At 43.6% G+C, this 27,452-nt stretch overlaps 1 protein-coding gene across 2 annotated transcripts; it reads right to left on the bottom strand.

The window, feature by feature from the left end:
- LHX9 (LIM homeobox 9) lies at positions 1-26,145 on the bottom strand. 2 transcript variants are annotated; one of them, XM_082463106.1, is made up of 5 exons: positions 24,666-26,145; positions 22,524-22,726; positions 20,979-21,334; positions 14,885-15,087; positions 1-10,721 (listed from the first exon to the last, which is right to left on the bottom strand). In XM_082463106.1, the coding sequence occupies exons 1-5, from the start codon at positions 24,837-24,839 to the stop codon at positions 10,665-10,667; spliced, it is 993 nt and encodes a 330-aa protein (XP_082319232.1). In that variant the 5' UTR covers positions 24,840-26,145; the 3' UTR covers positions 1-10,664. The 2 variants fall into 2 exon arrangements, with proteins under 2 accessions (XP_082319232.1, XP_082319233.1); XM_082463107.1 differs by lacking the exon at positions 1-10,721 and adding an exon at positions 12,097-13,657.
- Positions 26,146-27,452: the final 1,307 nt, after the last annotated feature.

Raw genomic sequence — 27,452 nt, forward strand, 5'->3', positions numbered from 1 at the left:
TCAGGAAGACACCCTTGTTCAGAAGACACCCAGGGAAACCAGAGCGGAGGGGGAAACACAAGGGCACCTCCTTTACATACCTGCCAGATGAGTGAACGAACGTGTCTGAAACTCCCCCTGGGGACTTGGGAAGAGAGTGGTGTAGAAGTCCTTCCGGAGCACGAAGCAGATAAACACTGAGATTGGGGCGACTGAAACCATGTGATGCCTGTGCACCCGCCCCCAGACAGACGAGCCTGGGGAGGTGCAGAAATACGTATTTTGTAATCAGTACACTTTTCACCCCAAATGATATTGAGAAGCACTTTAATAGCTTACTGAACTCCGAACATCCTAGTTTTTGCTGCTTTCTCAAAGATTCCTGACTGCTGTTTGGGCAAGTTTCCTGGAAGCGAAACACCTTTATATAATTGTCATTACTCCAGCAGGCTTAAATTCCTGCTTTTCAGTTGCTATGCTCTTTCCAATCTGAAGAAACATCCCTGTCATAGCGCGACCTGTGGAAGAAATGGAGGAACCGAGTGGAACCCTAAAAAAGGTTGGTGCTGAAAGTTATGGCAGAAAAGACGGAAGCCAGTGTTTTCCCAAACTCACCCCATTACCTGGGGCACAATTATGAAACAACAGCTTTCAGAACTCTTCCATGGAGTAGGCGCGGGGCCAGAACCCCTTCTTCCAGCAAACCCTCCAGGTGAAGCTTAGGGTCAGGTAAGTTTTAGAAACAATGATTTAGGGCAGCCTCACTTTTTACAGATGATGAAACCAAGACAGACACTGCTGAAGGAATTCACCCAGGTCCCAGCTTTGTTCACCACTTTTACATTCTCCCCCATCTAACTGATGGCCACAAGAGGTTCATTTTGGGGCCTTTCTACACGTTTATCAAAATCTTTAACAGAACCTCAGGACTGGTTCCAAACTCATGCTTTCCAGAATGAGCACCTGAAGCCCCCGGACCCCACAGCAAGGCTCCATGGGGCCACGGCTTACCACACGCCTTCTCTTCTCCACCAGAAAAGCCTTACTCTCACCTGTTTCATACATTCAGTTCCGTGAAAAAGTTCCGCGAAAAAGTTCCGCAAGCAAGGTTTTGTGACTTAAAAGAAGAATTTGAGAGCAACTGGCCTGAAATATCTGCACATCTGATCATGCTTGAAAAGTTCACCTGTCTCAAAAAAGAAAAGAAGAAATGCTTCAGAGCCTCTTATTTCAATGTTCATTGCATGGTCATTAATCCTTGCTGCTAGGAACATCTATATGTATTTATCTAAAGGCTGTATCTATTTTATTAAGTAGAGATGGCCAATCACTAGACACCATTTATCTCAAAAAGTTGATGCTTCTTAAGGACTATTAGCATGGATTTGGTGGAGAAAATTGATACCTATTTTCTAACGTGAAGGGTACCAAAATCGACAACCATCCTTGGAAAATAATAGGATATATAGACACCCGTGAGCTGGGGTCTCTCGGGGAGAAAAGATCATGACCCCTTCTGTCACACAGTGACTCTCGAGCAGGACACTGCTCTCTGGGGAAGCTCTGGGAAGCCTTCGCAGCTCAGCTCTGCAACTCAGCTGTGCGCACCACAAAGGGTTTCATGCCAGACTCTGATCAGTGTGCAAAATTTATTTTTGTCCTGAGTTTATATACTGATAAGGTACTGCCATTGGCTAGAGGTCTGTGGAGCCAGATAGATTAATACCTGGTGTCCACAAGAGGAAGAAATGTAGCTTAACACGAATCTGGCACCAAAAAAAATATCAATGCTTATCTAAATATGAAGTTTGCCTTGTAAATGTATAAGAACGTCCGGTCAGGGTAGTACACAACCTTACCAAGACTGGAACGATTGGCTGGTAAGCGGGCAACTTTGTCATTCGTACTGTCATCATTGGTGACTAGTGTGGCGCTCCTTTGAGTTTTTTAATTCCTTTCCAGCGTGCCTCCAAAAACACACTGGAAAGCAGTGCTTGTAACAAAATGGAAAGAACTACTGCAGTGACATAACAGAAAGATTTAGGGCAAAGAGCTCCTGTGTTCCCAACAGGACGCCAGGATGGGCCTCTGGAATTTTCTCTCTATGAGAAATTTACAATGATGATGGGTGTCATATGCCCTCCATTCTGGAGAGGTTAAAGCCACAGAGCATTTATCGGTCAGAGAAGGAAAGTAAGACTCGAGTAAGTCCTGCTGGATCCGTATCTGTCGCCTTTCCCCTGCCTGACATCATGGAGAATTCTAAGTGCCAGCAGTAATTCTCCACAATGAAAGCTTATCTTTCCCCCAGAGTTCAGATCACAATGTCTTCTTCAGCCAATTCTATCCACGAATCCATGAGAGAAGTACTGCTTCTCAACTCAGTTGTTAAAAATGCTTACTGAACAATTACTATTTTCCTAGCGCCTATGGAAAGGCAATAGAGGTATAAGACACCATCCCTTTTCTCAAGAAAAATATAATGTTTGAGAAAGAGATAGGAAATAATACTCGTGTCAGGACAAAAATACTCATGTCGAGGGTGTGAGACATACATACAGTGAGAGTTATGGGGGTCAGGAAGGAAAACTTGGCTTCTTTCAAACGTTAATGAAGACAATTTTCATGGAGATAGAATTAGAATAATTTAAAGAAATGATTATTTTGAGGTTCAAATAAATTGCCACTTATTGAGTGCTTATCATAGCCCAGGAGCCACAGGATAAGCTTTAACAAAATATCAAAACTGGAAAAGAACTCAGAGAAAATATAGAGAGATGTTATATGATGGTTTGGGGATTGCCGGTGATTTTATTTCTTCTGAATTTTTTTTGTTTATTAGTATTATATGTGCTGTAAGGAAGGAATAAAAAAGGATTTCTAAGATGTAGGCAGATAAGAAGTAATGGGAAATGTTTTATAATTAGAGAAGGGACTGCGGGCAAAAATATGACAGAATATGGCCTGTGCTACAGACAGTGAAGTGTTCGTTCTGGGAAAATAAACCGAAAAAGTAAGACAAGAGTCATAGTACCAAGAATCTTGGCTGTCTCATAGATGAGTTTATATTTAATCATATCTACATTGGGAACTCATTAAAGTTCCTGAGAAAGACGGTATAGCTGAAAGATGATGTTTAGAAAGATTGCTCTGGTAACGTACAGGAAAGATTTTCAGTGGAGAGAGATTGAGAGAAAAACAAACAAACAAAAGCAAAAAACCGCAAAGCTGTGATTGCAGTCTGAGGTATGCGAGCAAATCAGGGCTTGGATGAGAACCTCATGGAAGAGACAGAATGTGAACTCAGATCTATCTGCCCAAAGCCCACGATTCTGCCCTTCACACACCTGTCGTGTGTGACTGGAACCAGAAAGGACCATGGAGACCATCAACTCCACAACTTCAAATTCCTCCACCAGTGTCCCGAAGGACCTAGGGCACAGCAAGCTGCAAACCAAAATTGTCTTTGAAATAGAAGATTTTACATTTCAAGCAACACTTACTTTCTTCTATTGTGTATCGCATTTGTTTTGATATGAAATTAATATTTAAAATGTTTGCCACATAGTTCATCTATATTAAAAGTAATAAAGAAATTGTATTATTCTAAAAAAATAAAATAAAATAAAATTTTTGCCACGTAAAAGTAATGATAGGTATATTCTATTCCAATTATACATGGACCGAGAAAGCCCTCCTCCAGCTGTCCAAATGAGCAGCAACCAGGATCTTTTTAAATCCCCACCGAGAAGAGTCATTATCTTCTAGATTGTAGGCTTCTACATTAATGAGAAAGTTATGTCATCTAATTAGTTTAAATATAATCTTTTTTAAATTGCTGACCATTGGGTCTATTCTTATGGGGAATCAGGGTGCAGAGATGGGGAAAGCAAAACAATATCTGGAACAACTCATAGCTTTCACAGAGAATATCTTCCCACAGGTCGGTTCTGGTCTGGCCCCTACAGGTTCCAGTGATATAGGGGTGGGGACATGGCAAAAAAAAAAAAGAAGTGGATCAAGAGGGCTGATCAAACACATAGGCTAAAGAAAGGATCAATAGGACTTGGCAACAGAATGATACAAAATGATGTTTTTTTTGCAAAGGAGAAGGCAATGGAGAAATTGATGACTCGGTGACTCCCAGTCTGGGTGATGGGAGAAGAGTCAAATCATGAGCAGAAATAACAAAGCCCAGAGGTGAAGTTTGCTGCAGAGAAAACGAGTTCAACATCGTTCCTGCTGCACTTTCACTGACAGAACAGTCAGGGGAAGGTATCTCAAGAAATATATTTGGAGTCGTCACTAAAAAGATGAAACTTTAAGAAAGAATGCTGTTTCCAGGGAGCATGCAGAGCCAGGCAGAGAGGTCCCCGAGCTGGATGGTGACACAGTGGCCGTGAGTCAGCAGAGCAGGTGCCCTGATTGTGGAAAATCCCAGTGCTCGGGAATCGTTTTAAAGAGAAGCAAGTCACACGGGCTATAAAATCTGGCACCATGTATATGTATAACTGATTCACTTCGTTATAAAGCAGAAACTAACACACCATTGTAAAGCAATTATACTCCAATAAAGATGTTTAAAAAAAAAAAAATCTGGCACCAAAGCACATGTGATTAAAGATAGGGGAAATACCATGATTTTGGTAAAGAAAAAAAAATCACTGCTAACTTGAAGGAAAATGGTTTCAGTGGTGTGATGGGAATAGACATGAGATGAAAGGGAATTTTAGAGGATGGGGGTGAGTAGCTGAAGAGATAAATAGAAGCTGTGAACAGTTCTAGAAAATTCCACGAAGTAATAACCGTCTGTGTTCTGATATCATTGTCATCTTTCTAAATGGAACGTACGTAGTACTCACAAAGCAGCAGCAATAAATAAGCGGTATTAGCAGTGGCCATACTACTGCACTGACATGGTTCCAGCATTGGTTTAAAAAAAAAAAAAAGTAGGGGCTTCCCTGGTGGCGCAGTGGTTGAGAGTCTGCCTGCCAATGCAGGGGACACGGGTTCGAGCCCTGGTGTGGGAGGATCCCACATGCCGCGGAGCAACTGGGCCCGTGTGCCACAACTACTGAGCCTGCGCGTCTGGAGCCTGTGCTCCGCAACAAGAGAGGCCGCGACAGTGAGAGGCCCGCGCACCGCGACGAAGAGCGGCCCCCACTTGCCGCAACTAGAGAAAGCCCTCGCACAGAAACGAAGACCCAACACAGCTAAATATAAATAAATTTTTTAAAAATTAAAAAAAAATAAAGTAAATCTGCAGAGGTTAAACTGGAACTCTTGATATCCTTGTTTTTCTGAGGGAAGCCCACAATTGTCTCTGAACTAAAAACAATACACATCTGTCTCAGTGCTTTCTGTTTCAACAGCAAAAGGAAGAAAAGAGGGGGTTGGGTAGGATTTGAACGAGACTATTTACTAAGGTTCTTTCCAACCTACAGAGTGATTCCATGAGTTTATCCATACCTGAGTCAAAACGAAAACGAAAACAAAGCCCATGGTGATCATTTTTATTGGTGATATGTTCCTATGCAAGGTACTGCAGAGAAACAGATAACGCCAGAGTTGATACGAAATGTTTCATAATCCAATACTTAACAGTTAGGTATTCAGGCTATGGGAGTTGCCTATGTGGTGAAACGTCTCTTGGTAAGCCTCAGAATCTAGCTGCATCTATCATATAATATGCATATTTAGCATACCATCCTGCATACTTACGTGTCCACAAGTATATATTTATACTCATGATCACTTATGAATGCATTGAGCTCTAGCCACCTTAACAGACTAACACTGCTCAATTTAAACCAAAATATCTTCCTTGAATTATAAAAGAACATTTTCTTTCTAACATGCCTCTTTTAATAGAGGAAGTAAGTTAAACTGTTCACTCCAACAAAAATTGCCTTTTCTGTTTTGGTGGTGGTTGTTTGTGTTGAAATGTAAACATTAGTCAAACTTTGTTGAACAGAAAAGTCCAACCCAGGAACGTAATTCCAATAAAAAGCAAAGTTATGGCCAAGCTCAGGGAAGACAGTAACATGCACGGAACCCAGAAAGAGGATTAATATCAGCAGGGAAGCTCTGGGGAATGTAGCCTCATGTTAAGTCAGCAAAAAGTAGGCCTATTACAATATCTCCAACTTAAGGAAAATTGCCATTATTTTGCCTTTTTGCTTAGCTTTTAATTAGACGTTGAGCCTTCTTTCTTAAAAATATATGTCTTTTCATGGGTGTTAGGAAGAAAATACACAACACACACACACACACACACACACACACACACACACACACACACACACAGGCTCATGATGCTTAAGAGGAAAATTGGATAAAGAATTCTATTAGAACGCTCGGAAATATAAAGGTCTCCTTGTCATTAAAATATCCAAGAGGAGAACTCAGACCTGCACTGAGATAATGAAATGACTGTGTAATTGTATTTATAAAATAAACTGTCTCGATTTATATTACAGAAAAATACCATCATTTAATTATTTACATAACATTTTGGAGGTTTTTATAGCTCTTTAAAAATGCTGTAGAGCATCCAGGTCAAGCTGGTAAAATGCTACAAATACTATATTTAAAATAATTTCCACTATATTTTTCTTCTGAAAACACCACTCTGTTTGTGGAATTCAAACAGCTTCAACTGCTTGAGATGGTGAAATACCTTTGTGCTTTTCAAAAATCACATTTCATAAAGGGCATTTATTCTATAGAATTAAAGTTTACTGAATAATAAATATAACTTTAAGTGATGTAAGCTGTCAAAACCCTTGAATGTCAAAGTTAAAGCAGATAGCCCTTCATGATTTTTGCTGCTTTGGAATAAGAAAGGAAGCAGAAAGAGAATGATTAAGGAAAGGCAACCTCACCTTTGGACTTCTTCATCTTTGTATTTTCATCATAAATAACAATTTAAATACCCTTTGAGGTTAATATTTTCTGGTTCAAAGGGAAAGTACAGAAAAAATTAATATATTCATGCATAATAGGAGGCGACAGAGACTGGAGCATCTTATTTGTAGCAAATTTTATTTTCAAATGACCATAAAAGGTATCCAGTTACTCTTCAGATTAATTTATGAGATCATGCAAGATGTAAACATGATGTTCCAAAGGAAAAAAAAATCATTCCTGACAATTCTAATAGATGAGGAAAAAGTACACAGAGATACACACCAGGAACTTTCTACATATGGCTAATACCTGGATCTTTATTCTTGCCTTCCTTTCGTCATTTCAGCACAGATAAATGTAGTGCAAAGAAGCAAAAGTTAATAATCCAAGGGAAGAAAAACTCGTTGATGTGATGCATGATATGAGAGGGTTTACTATATTAATATTCGCAAAGGAATGTTGGAAGTGAGGAGTGATGTTAGGTAAAAATATCTATTTTGCAACAGAGTTAAAAAGAAATTTAGTTGTGATTATATTGCTACCTACATCATATTCATAGGCTTTCCCTTGAGTACCATGCCCAGTTCCAAACTTTTTTTTTTTTTTTTTTGCTATGGAAACAGATAAAATGAAATGGAAATCTTTCCAGAGGGCATTCAAAAGAATATATTAACTTAGAGTTATAATGTATTTTGAAAACATGGTAGATGGTAATATCATTCTGAAAAAAATGTTATATGGGCGAATAGGTATTACAAAAATATTTTTAAATCAATGGTGTACTGTAAAGAAAGAAACTTCCTATTTTTGGCACGGACTGTAAAGCAAAGGACTGTGGCTTTACATCAGAAGGGTTTTATTTATTTGAATATTCAGAGTTGGTTCCCGATTACTAAATGTGTAAAATAGATCCAAAATGCCAATCCAGAGTGTATCTACATAGTTATACAGCTGTATGGTTTCAACGAAAACACAATGCCATTTCTGCAATTTGGACTAAGTCCTAGTGTCCGCATTTAACCCTGGTTTCTAGAGACCATAAAATGTAAAAGGTTTTGGATCCCCTGGAGAGTACACGTACACAAACTCCCTACAAGTAAAGCTAGCTTTGTTTATAACATAGTTGAAAATTAAACAGCAACACTCCATACAAAATTAGTTCTTTACATTATTTTTATAACGATATTATCCCTAGGATTCTCCGTAAGAGCCTAGAATAACATGACTCCAAATTTCCATTCCAGAATTTCTCACTTCTTTTTTTTTTTAAATTTTATTGAAGTGTAGTTGATTTACAGTGTTGTGTTCATTTCTGCTGTACAGCAAAGTGATTCAGTTATACATACATAGGTATATCCATTTTCATCAGAATTTCCCACTTCTAACACTTCTCCCTGGCAGGCACACAGCAACAGAAAATGAGATGCTATTTTTACGTGGCTTGTAAGATGCTGCGCGGCCAAAGAAATGTTATTGTAAAATAACGTGCGGTGGATTCTACAAGGTTTTGTTAAAATAAAGCTATCTACTTTATAGGTGATGAAACATCACCAAGGTTTTAAAAGTGTTTGCTTTGGGTCCTTTGCTATGGAGTCATGTCCTTATTTGAGGTATAAAAAAACCCCACCCACTCTGCAAGTCAGCCTTAATGTGGCAACTCACCAAAGCCGACAGATTCTGACTCCCAGTGAAGCGTTTTGTGCCCGAGATCAATTCGCAAGAAGTAGACTAACCCAAGCCTTTGGGAGGTAGAAGCTACAAAAATATAGTGCCCTGCCCCCAACCAAGAAGTCCGCGTCCTTCTCTTCCTCGCCAAACAATAAGGGTGCAGTTTTGCAGACTCAGAGACCGCTGTCCATCACAGGAAAGCACCACAGACCTTCGGATTCAGCATCATACGCTTTTTTCTCTTCCCACTCACATAATTAACGCTCGTTTCCTTTCCTCTTTCACAATGTGCCTGTTTCAAATTTGTATTATTTTTGTCAGATGTCTAATTTCAGTTATGTTCTTTCCCTCTGTGGTCTCTTCCCACATTTCACATTCCAGAGAAATATTTAAAGGTCTGTAAAACCAGGTGAAGTTCCAAAATATTTCTAAACGGAACTGCCACAGGTGACAGCACAGGGAAAGAAGGCAAAGCTACAGGACAAGGATTGGAATAAAATGGCTGGAAATGTATTGGAAAATCTATTTAAGTTACAATAGCCGTGGTTGAGGTTTTCAATGAGGCATAAACATTCAAGTTACTGACAAAACCAACATGTTTCATGATCACTCAAAATAGTCTACTTGTCATGGTGCATTGTTTTTTTTTCTTTTATTAGTAAGTTGCTCTCTCTTTTTAAAATTTTTTTTTCTTTTTTAGTATTCAGGAAGCGAAAGCATTTAAGAAAACATTCAAAATTCTGAGAATACATGTAAGTGAAATATTTACACTATTATTCATAAAAGTTACATCATTTACATAGGGTTCATTTGTATATAATAAAAATTTCATCATAATGAAAACTTTTCTGGAAAGTTATATGTTAATTTGTTTAACATATGCTTTGGATATACAGCTAAATATGAATAGTTAAAAAAATTCTGTCTTCAAATATCCCTTTAACAATTAAAAAACCTCATTCCTAAACATTTGTTTTTCTTTCCACTTGCTCTTTTGTTTGTGATATCATATGTAGTTTGAACTATGCAAAGATTGGATCTTGTCATAGCTCAGAATATATTTGTATACTTTCAGTAAATTTGCTCATTGCATAGCAAACATGTAAACTTACAGAGGATCTATAAATTTTACCCTAATCATCTAAAAAAGTTGCTGAAATTTTACATGACAGTATATTGAGGTTTATTTTTGTTGTAATTTGGGTTTTCTTTGTTTTTTTAAAAAATATTTTTAGTCCATGTGTCAAGTGAATACAACTAATAAAAAGTCATGAGAAGCCAAAAACCAAGTAAATAATTTTATCCTAGATTACCAGAATTTAACCTCATTATATCATTTGGGCTTTTTCCTAAGTACAACAAGTTGGAAATGTATTGTGCTGCCTTTTAAGACAGTGTTCCAAATTAATTTCAAAAGTGTGTGTTTAACATAAAGTTAACTATGTTTCCATCAAATAAAATGTTTATTAATGAAAGCTATTTATCATACAAGAAACAGCAAAGATAAGTCATCATACAGAGATGTACACTAGAAGTGACAGATGTAAAAGTGCATGCAGAGATTTCTGTTTAAAAAGGAAGTAATAAACAATAATACTAAAATCACTGGATTTTGATCCCTATACTCTTAAATGAGTGATAGCTTTTCTTTGAATTTACAATTGGAAAATGCCATTAACAGATAGGACTAATACACATTAGCAAGCAGGTGAAATGAATGTTTTTGGATTTTATTTTACAACTACTGTGCTTGACAAATGTGTGGGATTTTTTTTTTTCAATAATTTTCTTCAAATCTGGGGTGGGCATATTACTGCCTGGTTGCTCTGATTTATACACGATTTATCTAATTTTGTTTAAAACCATATAATTTTAAGCCTCCATTTGTGTTAGACATCATAAAAACAGAAGTTTTGTTAACATTCAGTAAATGACATTTAAGTCTCCCGGTCTCTCTCTCTCTCTCTTTCTCTCTCTCTCTCTCTCTCTCTCTGTCTCTCTTTTTTTGGCTCAATAGATTTTTAAATGTATGATTATCATAACCTAATATTGTCTTTGTCTTCACTGCAGTGGATTTCCGATCAAACTTTTCCCCTTCTTTTAATACTTTAGGGAATTTTCAAACGTCGGGATGTTTGGCTGTAATGCCCCAAGATTTGTTCTCCCTGAAAAAAATCATAGTGACAATTTATTAACTACAGAGCAACTTGGCTTTTAGGGGTCTGCAATTTCTATTTAGATTTACAAATATCCATTTGTGCTCAATAGACCTAACATTAAACTTAATCATATTTAAGGTTTCTTTTCATGCAATTACTTTATCTGCTAATTATCTTTTTTTTAATTCTAAAAATCAGGCTGAGTCAAATCAGTGGGGCATTACTTTTATTGTAGGAAAATATATTTAAAGGTAATTCTAAGTTGAATTACACTGCATATGCAATGGTAATTTAAAATGAATCAGAAGTTTGGAAATCTAAAAACTATTTGTATGTTTGCATATCTAAAATTTTTTATATCACCGTTTTAATAGCTTTTACAAATAGACAATCGAAAACACACTAGTACAGTTAAGGCTTAAGTAAAACTAATGGGAAATAAAACTCCTTAGATTCAAAATCGTTTATTCACACAAATTTAATAGGATATATCACAATTGTTTGGTCCATAAATATTTAGGGGAAATAGTTTCTATACAATGCATTTATCAATAAACAAAGAAACATGGACAATTTTGCTAGACCACTTACTGTACTATAAACACGAAGCTCAATATATAAGATTATTGAATTTATCAACTATATTGGAAAGAGTGCACAACTGCTTTCTATGACATGTTTGTCCCCTCTAACAGGATACACCATAAAAAGAGTTTCAGAAATAAGAGGTAAAACAGTACAAAACTAGTGAGGTGTCAAAAGGGCTTAAAACAGTTAATTTAACAAACAACACATATATCCTGATTTTTCACAAACTTACTTCCAAGTTATCTCATAAGGCACATAGGAGAACTGAGTTATAATTAGTCTACTTAATAAAGTAGATCTATAGTACCATATATTGTTCTGTCAAAGAACAAAATTTATAAGTATCAATATTTTACCTGTAAAAGTGTATTAATAAGATCTCAGCCTTACCAAGGTTGTTTGGTCTGGTTAGTGGTAAATGCCCAAAATGTAATAGAAATATGAAAAGTCAAGATTTAAGCTCCATATAAGATGATGACCACACTTGCTAAATATATAATGGCAATCACACCTTCTTCTGTTACAGTGTTATCTTCCATCATCTTTTTTTAAAAAATAAGCTACTTTCTGTGCTAATTTTCTAAAGACCCTGAGCAAAAGTTACAATAATGCACTTTAATGTGGGCAGTGAACTGTCAATATGTAACCACACATTTATACAGCCAGAAGGACACCTTTAAAATCTATTAAATAGCCACTTCGACCGCCAGAGGAGATTTAAGGGGTCCAAAAAGTGGAGAACATGTGCAAAGTTATTCTTAACAATCCACTAAAGCAAGACATATATCTTGACTTCTTTTTTATTTTTATTTTTTTTAGGAAATCCACAATCTAATTGGTATTTAACTACAACAGAAGCATATAGATGAACATTCACCACTGCCCAGACCATTAAGATTTTAGCTTAAATTAAAAGAAAAAAAATGCTACTGTAAACTAGGAAATATATTCAGATCAGCATCCACAAGGCTTCTGAGTTTATCTACTTTAAAACTGAGAACCTCAAATCTCTAATGTCAGAAAAGTTTTTTTTTTTCTGACAAATACATCAACCTGTGCCAAAGTAAAATGAAGCAAAACAAAACCAAAGAATTCTCATTGTTAGCATGTTACTAAGTTTTTTTTTTTAAACATTATTTGTATAGCATGCCAGATACAATATCATGGTACAGCTGAAGCCAATTAAGAGCTATTGATTAAATTATACTGATTTTTTTAACTTCTTAAAAAATTATATTTTGCTTATTTCCATTTTCCCTGGGAAAAAAATAATTTAGAAAGAATGGTTTTATAACTATCATTTTTAGCTTGAGGAGGTTAAAAGTATAGAATTTCAAATTCTGTTTGGAATTTTCATGGATACACAGGAGATTTAAGTATTTTTCAAATGTTGAAAAGCAATAACTAACTAATAAGAAAGTTTTGTTGGGATGTACACCCTAAGAGGAAAAAAAGAGTCACATTCCTGGTTAGATTTCCCACCTAATTAATCTTTAATATTTAGATTTGCTATCCTTAATATTCTTGTTTAATCATATTCCTCATTTGTAAGAAAAAGGAATGATCAAAACATTTTTTTCCATTTTAAAATTAAAAAAAAGACAATATGAAGTTTTCAAAATTCCGTTAAGTACACGTACAATTGCAAGATTAAAAAAATAATTTTAATTAATTATCTGATTCTTTATTAACCTAATTATATAACCGGGAATATGATTATTTGCCCATCATAATACCACTCTTTTTTTTTTCTTCAGGATTCTGGAAATAAGTAACATACAATTTTAAGAGGCACTTATTAGAATGGTTCCCAAACTCCCCTTACCGACTGAAAGATCTAATTAATTTTTTTTAAATCCAAATACACTTTGTAGACAAAAATGAAAAAAAAAAACACTGTAAAGGAGACAATACTGTAAACTCATTTGCCAAGTGGCTGCAGAGGCTACACACCAAGCTGTTGTTTTTATTTCCCAAGTATCTTGTGGGTTAGGGGGGAAAAAAAAAAAAAAAGTCTTGTAAATAATAAAATAATCATTAGAATAATAATAAAAAGAAGAGGAAGAATTGAAAAAAAAAAAAAAAAAAAACCAATGTTAGAAAAGGTTCGTTAAGGTAGTTTGCGAGGGGCTTCCGGATTCGTGGCTGTCCATGTTAGAGGTCACGGCTGTCACTACAGTGATAGTGGGATTGGTCAGGTCTGTTAAAGTGGTCGCAGTGCCGGGTGGACTGAGCGCGCCGCTGTCTGCTGGGGGCGGGGCCGGAAGCGACGTGCCATCAGCTTTATCAACACCCCCATTCTCCTGCCGCAAAAGGTTCCTTCTGAATTTGGCTCGTGCGTTTTGGAACCAAACCTGCAAACCAATCCCAATGGATTTCTTTACCGATGTTTATTTTTATACTTCTTTTTTTTCTCTCTCTCTTTCCTTTTTTTCTTTTTCTGTTTTTTTTTTTTTTTGGATATGTTTCTCTTTTAAATATAATTGTTTATTTTTCTTGGGAAAGAAGGGCCTTTTTTTTTTTTTTTTTTTTTGCTTTCTTTTAAAACAGAGTAATTCCAGTACGACTACGGACACCCTCTGAGCAGCACGTGGGCCCCCGCCCCAGCATTAACAACTGCCGCTTGGGGGCTACGGATACTTAAGTGGAGATACCGTGGGGAAATGAAGGCACAGAGACGAAGAGGGGGAAACACACCCTGATTCCTCAACTACTGTTTTTTTGAGAATGAGGGCAGGCGAGGTCAGGGAATGGTCCACAGAGTAAGAATCACTCGCATGAAATGAACATCATTGAAACAGATTCCAGCCTATTCTTGAGTCTGACACATGGCAAGTATGCCTTGCATAGGAAAAACCCCGAGGGCCACGGACTCCAAGCAACCGGAAACTGGCGGGTGGAATTTTAAATGCCTGCTATTTGTCACTGAAAAGTGTAAGAGCATCACAGGGGACCCACAGCAAACCACTATCATGTCTCTAGTTACATATTCTTACCGTGATGAGTTTAGGAAAGCAGTTGGACAGCAGATCTCATCACTCCCAGTATTTAGTTGTGAAATATGGTTGGTTAAAATGGGAAAATACTTGCTCCAAGTGGTTGCCGAGACACTAACCATACTTGTGGCTTTCCAGGAGTTGACAGAAAGGGTCGTCTTGAATTTGGAAGCTCACAACAGGTAGTGAGGCTGCCAAGAGTGTGTTGAAGTAAGACAGCGCCAGCAGGTCCCCCCGCCAAGTCTGTGCACTGACCCTAATGTGAACGTTAAGTCTCCAAAGCCACAGCTTGCGCAGATAACGTCACCCGCGTTTGCAGAGCAGCTAGGCAAGCTGAACTGGCTTTGGTGGACCCGTCTCTCCATCTGCAGGGAGAATGCGGCTGCATCTTAGAAGACCCTGCGTCTCTCTTTGGGCAGTCTCCGGAAAGCCCCTGCAAAATCTCAGTACACTCTCTAGGGAGGTAACTAAGGTAAACTAATGAGAAGCAGTACAGGAAATAGCCGTATCACTCCAAACAGGGAAGAGAACTATTTTTACTGCAAGGGGAAGATGTATACACAGCCAACGATGGAGGTTTCTTACCTGCAAAACTCTTTTGGTCAGGCCTGTTTTCTGAGCAAGCTGCTTGAGGTCCTTGGCGTCCGGGTTGTGGTTGATGGCAAAGTAGGATTTCATGGTCCGGAGCTGGTGATGCTTGAAGGAGGTGCGCATGCGCTTGGTCTTCTGCGAGGGCGGGTAAGGCTGCTGATCTCGGTCCAGATGGTCGGCCTCATTCTCGTTACAACCTGTTGCAGTCACAGTGGACAAACAGGGGCTCAGTGGAAAGTCCTGCATTAGCTGAGAAGATGGCAGGTGGCATGATAATGTCATGACAGGACAACAACGGTGGAAAAATCTGTCGACCCAGTTATGAGTGGGAGCCAGACAAAAGAAAGAGGTTAATTGCCCACGACCTCCAAACTAGTCTGTTCATGTGGACACACCCGAAGTTCAGGTAGTAGAAAAATATTAGATAAATCCCCTCTTTGGCTTAATGGTTGCTAGAAAACCTTGAAAAGATGAATAAGCTGTAAGTGTGGGAGGGAGAGAAATCTTCTCCAAGAGGGAAAAGAAAAAACCCTTTTCTACTATATTTATGTGTATCAGCACACCGCCGCTCCACACACAGTTTTTAGAGACTCCACGTTTTGTCTGCATTTGTGACATGAGGTGTATTCTCTGAAGGCATGAAAGATATGCAAGCGAGTAATTTCAGCTCTCTCACATCTGAAGGTCTCGGAGAGCCCCCCAACGAAGGAAGAATCTGAGTTCCAATTTTTAGCCTTTTCTGCTAATCCTAGAACGTTTCCAGAAAAAGTTAAAAAGTGGCTGGACAAGGGAGAGAAGTTAGAAAATAAAAATTTGCAGGATTCTTATGTAACCGTAGGAATATTATTTTTGAGGGCTTTTAGCTATAACTGCTTAACGTAGGGCTAACCAGGATGAAAATAGTTTTCCCTTGGAGTTATTTTAGAAAATATTTCTGAAAGAGAACGAGCGCAGACTTTTCTTCCCTTGGTTCATGCCTGCAGCGCACCCCACAGCTCCCAGCTCAGAGGCTCTGACGTCCCGCTCGGATTGTGGCCCCGTCTGCTCTGGCACGTGGTACGGAGGGGGGTTGAGCTGTGTCCCTGGCCCGCCGGGCAGAAGGAGGGCGGCATCACAACCCCCCTTGCACAGCTCCCTCAGCACTGAGGGCAAAACAACCCAGCCTTTGAAACAAGCCTCAAAGTCCTTATCCCCGGGATGTAAAGATGTGCATTTAAGAAGTCATTTCCAATAACCTACTGGCTCTGCATAAGAAATATGATTACAAAACGAAAACATTTTGCTAAATATTTACTGATTCAGCCAACTTCTCAACTTAAAGGGCATGGCAGGTTTTTTTTTTTTTTTCCTTTAAACCTTACTTCAGATGTTTATCTCATATATATTCAGACTGATCATCATGCATGTTAGCGCATTATAATAGAATATCTAAAATCAACCTGGTCGTTTCCCTGGGGGAGAAACCTGAATCTTGAAGGAAGTGAGACATCTCTTACTATTACCTCTTTCATTCTGCTGGAGAAAATAGTATTTGCCTGCTATGCTCTGGTTACAATTACTTTTTAAAAAACATTTTTAGTAAATCAGTATATATACAGAAACCCAGTCGTTTTATAGTCATCAACAAGAGTCAGCTGCATCACAAGATCCACTTAAGAAATTCTCCCTAATGTAACAAGACTAGGCATGGACTAATGTCTCCTTTGTTCATATTTCCGTGAGATCCATAAAGAGGGCACACTTGGCAAAAGAGCAATTGAGTTCATGGAGAGAAAGACTCTATCATGTTCACCATCGGGTCCTCTAAGTCATGCACAGGGCCAGGAGCTCAGCGAGCATTCGATCAAGATTTTGAATCTTTGTTCATCCGTAAAATCACGAGTGACTATAAATGCAAAGTCAAATCAACTTGAAATGGAATGCAAGTTAGATATATACAGCCAAATGTTGAACAGAGGCTCCTTAAACTCCACCAGAAAGGGTAACCTGTACCCAGAAATAAGAGAGAGAATATGCTTTACATTTTATCCTATTGCATCCCCAGGGAGAGATGTCAAGTTCAAATCTTCTACAGAATCGCACTTTTGTATCCTCAAATGGATGAAACAGCATCTTATGACCTACTATAAAACTATACTTATCTCCAGTAAACTGAGCTATATTTCACAACCAGATTATAAATGAAGCCACACCAAAACAGTCAAAGAGGCACACCTTAGTCATTGGAGGCTTCTTCAAGTAAGATTTCAATTCTGTCATAGGTGAGTGATGTGTAACCCTTCCTGAATAGCACATTAAATGTAATATTACACTTGAGGTAGAAGACTTAACTTGGTACTTAAGTAATGTCCTTAGCCATCCACCCCCCCACACACACAAGTTACTATTTCTTAGAAATGGGTTTGATTCCTAACCTAACTATATACTCATATTTAGTCTTTAAAATGAAGTTTATGAAAAAAATTATAGACAGGTTTGATAAAATTGCTTCTCTGAATGTGCATTCTATATCCATTATTGCTGATTAAGAACTCAGCAGAGAATTATAGTGTATTAAAAACAATTATGGGACTTGTTTTCACATAGAATACAATTCACTGTGCAAAAAGATTAAGTTAGCTCTTTATTAAACTGGTATTAATATAAACAGATAAACTGTGTGATCAGTTATATTATGTGAATTAATAGAGCAATCTATGTCATCTACAGAGTAACGCAGTGCATTGGCCTAAATTACTTGTGTTTCACTATGAATGCCTTACGTAAACTTGCAAGTGATTGCGTTTCCCCAGGGTCTACTTTTAAAGCTATAGGGGTTTTCTTCCCCCCGAATTATGAGATGAGATGATAAATCTCTTAAAACTGTCTTAAACATACACCTGTAAGTACACATCTGGCACTATAAAGTTAATGAGAAGATCTAAATATTTTATTCTCCGGTCACTTATGGAATGGTCCCTTATCCTGAAGTGAGTTTCTATTCTGCAGGTGTGTAACCTTCTGAGAACTGATCCCTGGGAGACCACTAGGGGTCAGTGCCAGGCAAATTTAACGACTGCCGGGAGCTTTTGAAGTTTGGAAGCCAAGAAAGACCCTAAGGAGGGAGATTTCGCGAAGTGGCAAAAATTTAGTCTCTCAATTAATGCTAAGTTACCCAACCAAGAGCTGCTTGCCCTAGACTAAATCCTCTTCTCACCCTGGAGGGCTGCATTTCAATCCAGCATCCCAGATAAACTTTCCAGGTCTCTTTCTAAAATATCTGCCTGATATCTGCACAAAGAGCTATAAACTAAATTAGGAAGAGTCTCATGAAAAGACGTTTGCCTTATGTCGAGCACTTACTGATCTTTGCCAAGCTTCCCATCTCTGGAAGTCTGAATCATAAACATATTCTGTGTACATGTGTTTGAAAATATATCAATGTATAAATTAGATGTGTTTAGTATCAACATTAGTCTTTTCTGAGATTAATTTACACTTAAGCAGAGATGGCTCCAAAGAAAGCTAAAATAAGGAGCTAAAACTGCGGGTCCATTTTACTGTCTGCCCTTTAACGTGTTTTCAATGCACTGAAGTGTTTCTTTGGCTAGTTTTGTAATAACAAACTGGCACTGCATTCATAAACTTTTTTTTAATGGCAGGTTGATTTCTGGTCAGGCATCTTTAACCCAATTTCTCTAGATTATTTTCACCTGATCTTAACTTTATGCTATTTGCTCGTATCTCTGGGAAAAGTCCAGAAGGGAGAAGGTGGATGTTAATTAAGAGGTACCGGCTCTGCAGTGGTGTGATCTACAAACTCCCTGCGGTCAGGGAGGCCTCCGCAACTTTTCCCTCCTTAATGAACAAGAGCATCAACTTTCTCCATAACCTTGTGGCAGTACTAATTTGCAAACTAAAGGCCTAAGTGGAAAGAGATTTTTCGTTCTTTCTAAGAAATAAATGTGTACTCTCTAGTTCTCCTCGGAGAAGCACAATTTTATTGACCCTAAAGCTCTGAGGATCTTTCTCACGTAAAGTAAGATCAAGGCGAAATCAAACGTAGCTAATTAGGTTAAACAAACAAGCGGAAAAACCAGGCTTGCCACCTTTGGCTAGAAATCTCCCCACACTTCTGGACCTTCTCTGGGCTGAGGACTTCCCTCTCTCCAAAAGCCTGGCTAGTTTCTCTCTCTCTCTCTCTCTCTCTCTCTCTGTCAATCTCTCTCACTCTAATTAGGGCATTAGGGCCTTGGTCAGTGGCTGGAGATTCCGATGTCATCTTCTATTAACAGAGAACAATTAGTGCCCTGCCCGGCCTGCCCCGGGGACCACGCATCAAAGGAGCCCAAGTAAGCGCGCTGGGCACCGTGGCCCCAAACCAGAGCCCCAGCCTCGGGCACAGCAAGGGCAGTGCGCAGCCCGACCTCCGGCGGGGGGTTGACAAAACCCGGGGGTCCGCCCGTTGTGCGACACCAACCCACCGGGTCAGGGTCTGCAGCCGGCAGCTGGCCCTCCGCCTCTGCCCAGTGACCCCGGCTTGAACCCCGTGGGACCAATACAGTCGCACTGGGTCCCCGCTCCCTGGGACACCACCCGCTGCGCCTTTTCTGTGAAAACCTCCCGAGAACCAGGAGGGAGCCGAGGAGAGAGCTGGGCAGAGCCCACTCAGCCTGCGGGGATCCTGAAAGCTGTGGGCCCGAGCAGGGCTCCGGATTCCTCTAGCTCACACTGGCTGTGTGACCCTGGGCAAGTCACTTATCTGACGGGACAGTGTCCCTTCACCATTAAGCCACAGTGGCTCACACACCACACCAGGCACGTGGGAACTGGAAGAGGAAAACGCAAGATCCGTGCTCTGGGGCGCCCACCCTTTGGCTGGTATCTGGGTGATCATGGTAACAGGGGTTGCCACCATGAGGTCCCCAAGGTCCTTCCCAATAGAATGGACTCCCCTGGCCTGAGTCTCCTGCCTGCTGAGGTTTCCATCTGGGGCCAGGCCAGGGGACAGGGAGTCAGAACAGCTAAACCAACCCTTAGGTTGCCCCAGAGTTATCCTAGGGCTTTCTGGAACCTCTTTTCCAGTGGCTGGGACCCACCGGAAGAGCTTCCATCCCGCTTGGAGTTAGATTGTGGTCCTCAGGGCCTGTCACCATCCTCACCTGGGGGATGGCAGGTGAGGGCGGGCTACCAACAATGGGAAACTGGTGAGTGAGAGAGATTGATGAATGATAACATGTGCGCCTCCCAAAGCAAGGAGCAAAGCGTGCTCTCTGGCCTGTTGCCTGCATTTTGTTTTTAATTAAGCGAGAAAGCTGGAGGAGGAGAGAAGAGCAGCCTGTGACACCACTAAGCCTCCTCAGAGGGCCTGACCTGGAGGTTCTTCCAGTCTTCAGGGCAGTCTGGGTGTCTGGATGGTTTATCCCACAGGGAATGAGCTGGCTGGATGTGTCCCCTGACCCAGGGAAGGAGCAGGCCAGCTCAGCTGTGGAGACTGACTCCCGCCCCTACAGCTGCTTTTCACCAAGATCAGGGATTTGGTTTTTCAACACTCTTGCCAACTGTTTCCCTGATTAACTCTGAGCTGGTGACCACAGCCTCTGCCCTTTCTAGACAGACTGGGGTTGGGCTCTGTAGACTTCTTTTCTTTTTTTTTTTTTTTTTTCCTTTTTTAGTATTTAGGGAAACCTCCTCCAGGATCTATAATTTGGCCTCCACACAGGAATTGCCCTGGGGCTGTTTTGCTCCAACTGGGAGCCAGAAACTAATGGGCTCATTAACTAATGGGCAACAAGGATTTGGCTCGGCCTGTGTGGGGGAAGTCATTGCAGCCTTATGAATGTGTTTTCTGCCCCAAACTACAGAAAGCTCTCTTTCACCTGTTCTCCCTCTCCCCTCCCCCTCTTCTCTCCCTCTTTCCCTCTCTCCACCTTTCCCTTCTTTCTGAGTGAAAGGGAGCTGTAGTGAGAAAAGGGTCGTGCTAAGGAAAGCACCGTCTTGCAACCAGGTCTTGGACGGGAAGGAGCTGGATGGAATTCTCCTCTGAGCAGAGGAGGCTAGGGCTACAGGGGCACTGGGGAGGGGCACTGGGGAGGGGCTGGGCGCCCACCTGAGTTGTAACTGACGATGTCCACCCCCAGCGCGGGGCTCTTCCGCTTCCTGGGCCGCCCCTTCTGCACGGTGCCAGCGCCGTTGAAGTAAGGCAGGGCCAAGCCGCCGCTCTTGGCCGCCAGCTCGGTGTAGCTCAGCTGAGGTGTATACTCCCCTTGCAAGAGGGTCTCGAAGTGGGCGCGACAGTACACCAGGCTGTCCTTCATGCCAAAATGATCGCCCGTGGTCAGGGTCTTGTTGCAGGTGGAGCAGGTGAAACAGCTCAGGTGGTAGACGGAGTCTCGGGCGCGCATGACCATCTCGGAGGCGGAGATGCCAAGGTGGCAGCGGGCACATCTCTGCACAGAGAACCTTCTGGAAGGAAACAGTCGAGTCAGGGCGCTGGTGGAGGCAAAGGCAGGGCCACCTCCCACTGTGACACCTGGGGCTTGGTCGCAGTGGCCCAAGACTGAGACCTAGGAGGGGTCCGGGAGGGGAGGACCCGCGCCCACTTGGACGTAAATTTTATTTGCTCATTGACCTGCCCTGGTGAACGAGACAAAGAACCCATGCCTTAAATTCAGAAGAATCGGGTAACTGATCCTCAGTTTTCTTCTCTGTAAAGTGAAAATTTTAAAAAGCAAAAACAAAACCAAAAACAAACCCTGCACTGGCTGACTCACAACACAATGTCAAGAATATTACATCGCGATGTCAAGTGAAAACGTTTCCTCGATTACAAAACATACAAACGAAGGGTGTTACTATTTATGGAAGCGTGAGCGTGCCTGAAAGCATTCAGACACGGCCCTGGAAAAAAAAAAAAAGGACAGTTTTGCAGAGGGAAGCTAATTCTTTTTTTAACCGCTTTTCTCTCCTCAGCCAAGCGCGGAGCCGAGTCCCTGCGCCTCGCTCGCGTCCCCAATCCAAAAGCAGAACTGGGAAGAATCAATAAACAAGCTGCCGGCGACTTGACTCTCCGGCGTCTCTCGAGTCTGGCGGGCAGGTTCCAACCAGCGGGAAAGGCATCTCGGAACTGAGAGGCCTGGGTTTCGGCAACAGCGATCATTCCTTTTCATGGTCCTTTACGTGAGTTCCCGCCCCCCCCACCACTCGCGAAAACCTGACACCAGTTGCTGCTGCTGCCCCGGCCACCAGTTGAGTTCCAAGGCACGGGCCTTGCTCACTCAGTTCGTAGTAAACGGAAAAAACAAAACAAACAAAAAAAAAACCCCGCTTTCGTCTCGGTGGACCGAGACACGTTCATTTACCCTTCCGAGATTTGCCCAATTCCCTCGGCCGAGCTGCCCAGGGCCCCCTGAGCGGGATAGTCGCTGGTCACGCTCTAGACCTTGGGTGCCCCCGTCCGCGCGCATCCCCCCCGCGCGTCTGGCGGGGACGGGTATGCTGCAGCTTGAAGGCGCACGCGGTGGGCTTCCCTGGTCTGGGGACTGGTAAGAGTACCCCCAAGGGACCAAAGGCTGGGGACAGGGAGGGGACTCCGGGGCTCGGGCAGGTGACCCCTCCAGGTGTGCCAGGGCGTAAGGGATAGGGGTAGGAATACCTGTAGTAGTCCTCCTTGCAGTAAATGCTACCGTCCTTGGCGAAGCAGGTGAGCTCGGACTCGAGGGCCAGCTTACATTCACAGCATTTCAGGCACCTCAGGTGCCACTGCTTGTCCACGGCCAGCAGGTAGTACCTGTCGGCGATCTTGCCCCCGCAGCCGGCGCACAGGGCGGGCTTCTCGGGGCTCAACGGAGGCATCCCCTGCAAGGCAGCGCGCGCGGCGTCAGGAGGGCGCGCGGGGCCGCCCCACGCGGGTACCCTTCGCGGCGCCAGCCCTCGGCCTCGGCGAGCGCCGCAAGGTCAGGGGCCCCTGCGCAAAGGCAAACGTCGGAGGAACATTTGCAGTTTTTCCCTCTGCGACTCGCACCCTTTCTACCGCGTCCGCCTGAACGCGGCGTCCGCGTCCTTCCCGGACTTAACCTAAAAACACGCGCCGGCCACCTAGAGCCTTTTTCGAAAGGGCTAGGAGCGCACGGACTATAGTTTGGTGGATGTTTCCAAACTCGAATAATTAAAAGTTAAAAATTGTGGGTTCCATTGCGCACGAAATAAGACAACGGAAATTGTTATTGGAGAATGGAAAGGCGATCTGAACAAGCACATATTGTTCTTTCAACAAACACTGTTACATTGCTATTTCTCTAAATCCTTATAAGCAACGTTGAAATTAAAAGGAAGGGAGAGGTTTGTATACTGGTGCTCATAATTTGGTCGACACTGTTTTGATCGGGATGTATTTGGCAGATCCTGCTGTTCTCCAATCTTCAGGGTTATTGGTCCTTTCCTTAGCAAGGGTGTACCGTGCCTGTTCCCGGGGAGGGTCCGTTATCCGATCCCCTCTGCACGGGCCCTCTTTCCCTGGCATCAACATACCCAGGAGATCTTTGTCCTGAAAATCTTTTTAATGCCCAAATTAAGCTTCCCGCCTGCGTCCCCACGACACAGCAAGGATGGGGACACCTCGCCTTAACAAGCGCAGCCCCGCTGTGAAATTCGCGTTTGGATTACTGCTTTTTTGTTTTTAAACAGGGTAGCCACAAAAGGGGGGAAAATAGAAGTTAACCGCTGTACATTTCCCTCAGGACTAACAGAAATGGGTTGGACTTCCCCCATGAAACTCTGGCGGGCCTGGAAAAGTAAAGTTTCGCCCTTTATTCAGACAAGGGCCTGCACTGAATTCATTTTGCAGATGTAGAAACATCCACCAACGGGGCTACTTGGTGGACCCAAAATACCGCTGACCCGCCCGGGGCAGTCTACCGGCTTAGTTTGAGCCACAATTCCCGGTGTGATGCCTGAGGATCTACATAGCTATGTTCGGCTGAAATCATTTCCGGAGACTTTTGTAGTTTCCCCCCTCCGGCTCGTAAGTGGGAAAGGCGAGCACATAGATTATTCATTGGTTTTCTTTATTAAGCTGGCATGACTTTTATCCTACGTGTGTAATCGACAGAGGTAGGTGGTCGATCACAGCGTTTAAGGGTTGGAAAGTTCTCGCTCTTGGGCTAGGTGCCCCGCTCCTCCGGATTTTCTATTAGGGTCCCCTGCACACCATACCCGCCCGGCCCGAGAGCTGAGCGCAGTCCTGTCTCCTTCAAAGGGCCCAGACGAGCTGCCAGAGACCCCGAAACTCGCGGGGTTTGAAGGTTCCACGTTCCGAGCATCCGGAGAGCTGGAGGGAGCCCAGTCGCGTTCTAGTCCGCTCCAAATGTCCGGTCACCAGACCCAGGGACTAGAGTCACCAGGCTTCAGCTCAGTCCGGACGCTCGGCCGCGCGCCGGCAGCCCGTGGCCCGCACCAGCTCGCCCTCCGGCCGCCGATCCTCGCCGGGGAGGCGCCCGGGAATCTGAGGTCCGGAGGAGAGGACGTCCCCATCCTCTCGCGCCCGGTTCTCCCTGCTTTCCCGGGACCAGCTGCGGCAGACGGGAGCGAGCTCGGGGTGTCAGGAGTGCAGACAATTCAAATCGGAAAAGACCCCTTTCTTACCCTGCAGCCAGGCGGACCAGAGATAAGCCACCCACCAACCTGGAGCGGACGCCCCCACGAGCCGCCATCCTCTGTCGGCCGCCGGGGAGGCTCGGCTCGGCTGCCCCGCGCGCGCACGGGCGCCCGGCTCCCGCCGCCGCCGGCCCTTCCTTACCGCGTCGCGGCCGTTGAGCTGGGCGCCTTTGGCCAGGCGGGCCTCTGTCTTGGATCTGCGCTCCATCTCCTCCATGATGCCTTGGATGTGGCCTCCGGAGATCCCGTGGAAGAGCATGGCTGGGGGGCGGAAAGGACACGAGTTGTCTTCTGCTCGGCACCCCACTATTTCCATATACACACGCCCGGGGCTCTCAGCTCATCCGAGGGAAGGAGAAGCAGGGACCGCAGAGGCGGCGCGATGGGGGGCTGCGGAGACGCTCGGGGACAGAGGGCGAGGGGGCGAGAGGGAAGAAGAAAGAAAGAGGCAGACGGAGTGGAAATTGGTCTGCTCGGAAAGGAAAAAAGAAGAAGGGGGGAGAAAAAGCCCCAGCGGCTCCCTGAAGGAGATGTGCAGAAAACAAACAAACACGGGTGGAGGGGAAAGGAGGCGAAGAAGGCAGGCGAATCTTACTGCTCTGAGAGATCGAGTTACTAATGGGAAACAACTGCAGCGGGGGGAGGAAAACAAAATCTGGTGAAGAAAGAAAATAGTTTTGAACACAAAGAAAGAAAAAGAAGTGCTATTTTCAGCGGTCCCTGGCTGCTTGCAAGTTCCCAGTGCCTGTAGGTTGGGTTGGGGACTGCTCCTGCCGCCGGAGCTGTGTCCAATTTGTTAAGAGACTAAAGCCAGCCCATTTTTGATAATTTAGTAGGAGGAGTTCTCTCCCCGGAGCTGCCACGGATTTTTATTCAGACAACAAAGACCTGTCATACTCCTCTCAACCCCCTGGTGATGGGCAAGTGGGGACAAACATGGGGGGGGTAGGGGGGAGACAGTAGGAGGGGGCATTTACTTCCCCCCAACACACACACACACACACACACACACACACACACACACCCTTCCAAGAGTTCCCAGGAATCACGTTTTAAAGGGGAAGAGGAGCCCTTATTGTCCCCGCCCTGGCGCAGAAGGCAGAGAGCCGGCCTGTTTGGTCCAAGTTCAAGAGCAGATCCTGGCTCAAGAAATGCAGAATGTCAGCTTCCAACTTTAGGTTTCCTCCTTGTGGACTTTCTGGTCCCCAGCTTACGGGATCCCCAAATAAGTAAATATTGAACAGACATTCCTGTCCTCCCCACCCCCTCTTCCTCAATTCACTTTTTAAAACCAAGTTGCTTCACCTCCCCAAGGGCTCCCGACCCCAGCAGGGACTGAAGCAACCCCCAAAGTGAAAAGGAGCTAGAAGAGCCTATGTTTCTGGAGTTTACTTCTGGCAAAAAGATTTTTCTTTGACACACCAGTGTAGGGGAAAGGCCGTGGGCTTGGAGACGTGATGTGCAACTGAACCGTGACCACAGGGGGTTGTAGTCTCTCACCCAGTTCAGGTTTGGAGGGAAACCGATGGCGAGTCCCGTGTCCCGTCTGAAACTTGTCAATGTGGGCAGCAACTCGGGGACTCGCGCGAGCTTGGCGCCGCCCCCCGGGACCGGGCGCGCGTCCCACTGCCCCGGCTGGACTGGGGGCTTGTAAATCTGGACGCGCCACACATTTAGGAGGATGTGAAGGGGACTCCTCGCCGTGGAGGAGGGGAAGGTGAGAGCTGACAAGCAGAATGGCAGCCCCGCGCCTCACAAGAGGCAGGATTGTTCTGTCTCCCTCTGTTCCCGTGAGCGGCGGCCCCCTCCTCGGCCCTATTAAAAAGTGTCCACAATACTCTGATATTGTCGATTCATTCAAACCACCAGAAGCCCCCTAGGGGCCCGAAGCGGGGAGCGGTGGCGGCAGGAACCGACCCAGCTCTGAGCCGAGAGGAGGAAGCCCCGGCTGCGCTCTGCTCTGCGCCGTCCTCCCTCCGGCCGCCTGTTTCCCACCGCGCCCCGTCGGCTTTGCCGGGGCCGCCCGTTTCTCCCCGGCACGTCCCGGACACCTGGAGGAGTCCGCTGGTGGCGCACTCGCTTCCCTCGGGAGGAGCACGACATGGAAGGTGGCCAAATCTAGAAAGATAGAGGGAGAGAGGGAAGAAGAGAGGGAGAGAGGGAAGGAAGGGAGGGAGGGAGGAAGGAAGGAAGGAAGGAAGGAAGGAAGGAAGGAAGGAAGGAAGGAAGGAAGGAAGGAAGGGAGGGAGGGAGGGAGGGAGGGAACAAGGAAGAGCATGGGGGAGGAAGGGAGGAAGGAAATGAGAGAGGGAGTAGAAAGGAAAGGAAGGAAGAGAAGAATGGTGCAGATCCTGACTTCCTGCCCCAAAGCATCGCCTTCTGAAGCTGCTGGAGTCACCTCTACCACGAAACCCAAGACTACACTGCTTCCCCCTTACTCTTTTCTCTGGGTCAAAAATAATGTTATTTGCAGACTGGACGCTGTTACGGTCCTCCGGGTGCCAGAATACAGCTCATAAAACACAATTTCACACAAAAATGAAGCCAATCAAGTGAACTAAGCTGGAGACCTCCCCTCACTTTGGCAGCCCTACTGGACAGCAGGGCTGCTATTTACTGTAAGTAATGTAATTAGCCCCTTTGGATGGAAATCAATGAGCTTTTCAAACCCACGTGCACAAACGCTGGGGCTGGGGGCAGCAGCTCTTTCAGAGACAGCAGGTCCTCTCACAAAGGGGCAGACTGCCTTCCCACAAGGCGGTGACTGGGACCAAGGAGGAGGAGGGGGAGGAGGAGGAAGAGGAGGGGTCTTTGAGAAGAACATCAGTCAATTAACCCAAGGAGGCTCCAAGGAAAAAGTAAATATGGGACCTCAATCCAGGAACCCGCTTTGTCTAGTTTCTAGGCTAACTCCCTCCACCGCCCCCCC

The sequence above is a fragment of the Balaenoptera physalus genome (assembly GCF_965194825.1).
Source record: "Balaenoptera physalus genome assembly, chromosome: 1".
Classification (NCBI taxonomy): Eukaryota; Metazoa; Chordata; class Mammalia; order Artiodactyla; family Balaenopteridae; genus Balaenoptera; species Balaenoptera physalus.

Excerpts from the sequence above, each read along its gene's own strand:
- LHX9 (XM_082463107.1), bottom strand. The coding sequence starts at position 24,839 with ATGGAAATAGTGGGGTGCCGAGCAGAAGACAACTCGTGTCCTTTCCGC. Across the intron at positions 15,088-20,978 it reads CATCGTCAGTTACAACTCAG|GTTGTAACGAGAATGAGGCC; the intron begins GTGGGCGCCCAG and ends TGACTGCAACAG. Across the intron at positions 13,658-14,884 it reads TGACCAAAAGAGTTTTGCAG|GTTTGGTTCCAAAACGCACG; the intron begins GTAAGAAACCTC and ends ATTGGTTTGCAG.